This window comes from Nelusetta ayraudi, unplaced genomic scaffold (genome assembly GCF_046127955.1).
Source record: "Nelusetta ayraudi isolate G7.1 ecotype Tasmania unplaced genomic scaffold, CSIRO-AGI_Nayr_v1 ptg000095l, whole genome shotgun sequence".
NCBI lineage: Eukaryota > Metazoa > Chordata > Actinopteri > Tetraodontiformes > Monacanthidae > Nelusetta > Nelusetta ayraudi.
Window position 1 is genome coordinate 172,501 of NW_027466145.1, and position 3,557 is coordinate 176,057.

Here is a 3,557-nt window from a genome sequence, read left to right on the forward strand (position 1 = left end):
CACACACACACACACACTGTGGAGGACGGACAATTACGTTGACTGCAGTTGGAGTGAGAAGGTGGGAGGGAGTGTTTTCACTGCAACCTTAGATGTGCTTTCCTGTGAGTTCTAAAATCCTCAAATCTGTACTGAGTTGTGGCTGTTAGTTGACCTTTCCAATGGTGTTGATGTTCTTATTTCCAGGAAAAAACATTGTTTTAAAACTTACACCCAAACTTTTAGGCCACTGTATGAAATCTTATTTTATTCCCATCCTCCATTTCTGTTTGTTTAACCCAAATTTTCCAATTCTTCATCTCTTCCCCTCTGCCAGAACCTTTCTGGTCCGAAGGCGTCGCAGCAGCAGGTGAGCACCGCAGAACAGAGATCAGAGCGATCGGATCAGATCAGAGCCGAGTTGAGTTCAAGTCTGGAGTTTCCACTCTTTGTTTCTGTTTCAGGGTGAAGCTCAGACAAGTCCCGTCAAGTTCACAGGTACAGTGCCATCTTTCTCCCTGTCGCTATTTTTAGAGGTAGGGCACCGGGGACAAGGAAATGGAAAGGAAGCCTGTTTTCTATTTTAGAAGTCAGACCGAAGCAATACCTGATGTTTTGGTTCTGACATGGACTTTCTGTCTACGGGCTTTTGGTTGGGGAACAGGTCAGTGAACCGCCCACTCGTGAGGGAAAAGTCCATCCTCTGCTTCCTTTTGTCTTCAGGAAGCTTAGGCTAAATATCAATAACACGATGACTGTGGTAATAAGCCAGTTTGGATGTCACAAAGAGCACTGTTACTTCCCCCACGTTAGTGACCAACCCAACCTCCCGGGCAGGTATTGACACCGCCCTCTGATACTGCCACATGGAAGGTCCGACAAAGCATCAAGTTTTAGCAGGAAGCCAAAAACCGCAACATTCTGGCAGGAGGCTGTAAACCAGTGAAAAACCCACAGGGCCTTCTATGCCTTCAAAAAGGGCCTAGACATTTTCTGGACCAAAAAATTAGGAGTATTAAATAAAAACACAATTATTATTTTAAAAATTATTTCCACAATGTGGTACACGCTTTGACCACACCAGAAAGAATTGCAGTTTTAAGTTTGTCATACTATTGATGATATCATCATTTGGCCTTGGTGATGGCTGAGGTACAGGCCCAGCTGTAGTGCTCATGGTTTTGCTACTGCTGTAAACGGTGGGCCAGTATATCATTTGGATAATTAAGTTTGTGAGTGGATTGATTTTCACCAAAAGCTGCCTGGTGCTACTTTCCTCGCGCAGAGTCCAACGAAATTCCCACCGTGTTGCCACAACCAGACAAGTTCCAGAGGCCGTTTGCCCAACTGATTGGTGAGAACCCCCTCCACCCCGCGTGTACCCATCCCTCCCACGACTTCACAGCTTAACGTTGTTGTCCGCGACTTCGCTAATAGTCTTCTCTCTTTCAACCTCCACCCTCCCAAAGGCCCCACCCCCTCGGCGGAGAGAAACCCGGTGGTGCAGTGGATCCACGAGGGCGGCGACGCCGTCCTGAACGGGATGGGCTACCACAACGGCAGCCTGCTGGTGGAGAGCGACGGCCACTACTACCTCTACTCCAAGCTGACCTTCAGTGAAGAAGAGTGCGTGCTCATCCAGCACCGGGTCATGAAGGTCACCCAGGCCTACGGCCACAACATCGAGCTGATGAAATCCAAAAGGTTGGTCAGCTGGCCCCGCCCACTCCTTCACTTCCTTCCCCGTGCCGTGTGGTTTGTTGTTGGGTTTTTTTTTTTTTCCTTCTTCTTCTGTGTTGTGTAAAAAAAAATCTCCGCCATCTCTCTCTCCCTCTCTCTCTCTCTCTCTCTCTCTCTCTCTCTCTCTCTCTCTCTCTCTCTCTCTCTCTCTCTCTCTCTCTCCTCCAGTCACCGCTGCGCAACCAACCAGCGTGAGAGGCGTCAGGGAGGGCAGGACCTGTGGAACAGCTTCCTGGCTGGGATCTTCTACCTGCACGCTGGCGACCGCATCTTTGTCCCGTTGGACGACATCAGCAAGATGAGGATGGGCACAAGCGACCGGATTGGCGCCTTCATGATCTCCCCATAGAAAGAGGGCGCTGCAGTCAGAGCCTCCGCTTTGCCCGTCGGGCTCTGCTGTTTATGCACCTAATATATGAACTAAAGCAGTGGTCCTCAACTGATGGAGTCTCAGGACCAGAGGACACGCTAGCAGCCATTTTGACTGATGCAGTCGTAAAAATTCCATCATGATCCACTGACACCAATCACTTTATAACCAACAAGAATCAGTCAATCAATTTGTTTCCATTGACCTTTAATCAACAGTCCCTCCAAAATTAACTGAATAGCAAATCCAAACTATGCCAAGCTGCTGGTTGTTAAAGTTTTTCAGAGGACTCACTGGCGAAGGATCTTCGCTATGATCTCAATACCTACAAGCATCAGCGATGTGTCAAGTAAACCATTTAAGGTGTCGAAATTAATCTACTAATGCTTTTGAGTGGGCCGCAGATTCAACCCAGCTGGCAGCATAGTTTATTAGGACAAATTGCATTTCACATGACCTGAAACCGAACCGCACAGCCACGAACGTAACATTGCACGTAACGTACATGAAATATTCCCTTTAACCGCTAACACACACACACACACACACACACACACACACATTTTCACTCACACAACATAATTCTCCTGAACATATCTCCCCATGATTCACGCCGTTTGTCGGAAAGGCACGTTACATTATGCTCATTGCCACCAAGAGGTCAGGGGTGGGAATTGCAATCTGTCGAAATGACCGGTGGCCTACATTTTTCCGTCACTGTTAAAAAAAAAAAAAAAAAAAGAAAAGCGTTGGCGGAAAATGAACAACCTGTTCAGGGCCCACATATTTATTTCCTTATCATAAAGTTGCGACCCAAATGTATTCCACAGCCGACATTCTATTGTGTCTAGTAAATAAATTATTGAAATTATTTAATTGAATTATGTGTCCTATAAAATAAATGCCCAACAGTTTCTCTATACATATATATGTTTTAAAATCATTCATTCATTCATTCATTCATTCATTTTCCATACCCGCTTAGTCCCGAGCTCAGGGTCACGGGGGTCTGCTGGAGCCTATCCCAGCTGTCTTAGGGCGAAGGCAGGGTGACACCCTGGACAAGTCGCCAGTTCATCGCAGGGCTGTTTTAAAATCCCTTTATAAAAAAAGGGAAACTGCCCACAAAACGGCTTTGCAACTCACTTTTGGGTCGTGACCCACTAGTTGAGAAACATTGGACTAAATTGTATAGAGACGGCCTAAATCATACTGAACGTACAGAAAAACCACTCGCGGCACCAAAAGTGGTGAGTTGATTTAAAAAAACAAAAAAACAAACGTATCTGATATTCAGGTGTTGTAATCCTGCTGTGTCTTTTTGTTGCTGTTGTTGTTGTTATTCTATATTTTCTATGTGTAAATAAAATTCCTTAATGAAACGAGCGCACAAGGCTTCAGTTTATCTAAATGAATTTGATAAGAGAGATAAACGAATTGCATGACTGGCAATCTTGCAAAAACAAAC

The 3,557-nt window shown here is 45.7% G+C and overlaps 1 protein-coding gene across 1 annotated transcript in view; it reads left to right on the forward strand.

Annotated features, from left to right (window-relative positions):
- Positions 1 to 3,475, forward strand: part of LOC142902576 (TNF superfamily member 14) — a 5,720-nt gene extending 2,245 nt beyond the window's left edge. The window contains exons 4-8 of the mRNA XM_076047778.1: positions 317 to 349; positions 444 to 477; positions 1,265 to 1,333; positions 1,449 to 1,683; positions 1,888 to 3,475. Of these exons, the coding sequence (XP_075903893.1) occupies positions 317 to 349; positions 444 to 477; positions 1,265 to 1,333; positions 1,449 to 1,683; positions 1,888 to 2,068 (552 nt within the window). The 3' untranslated portion in view covers positions 2,069 to 3,475. The remainder of the gene's footprint in view (positions 1 to 316; positions 350 to 443; positions 478 to 1,264; positions 1,334 to 1,448; positions 1,684 to 1,887) is intronic.
- The last annotated feature ends 82 nt before the right edge of the window (positions 3,476 to 3,557 follow it).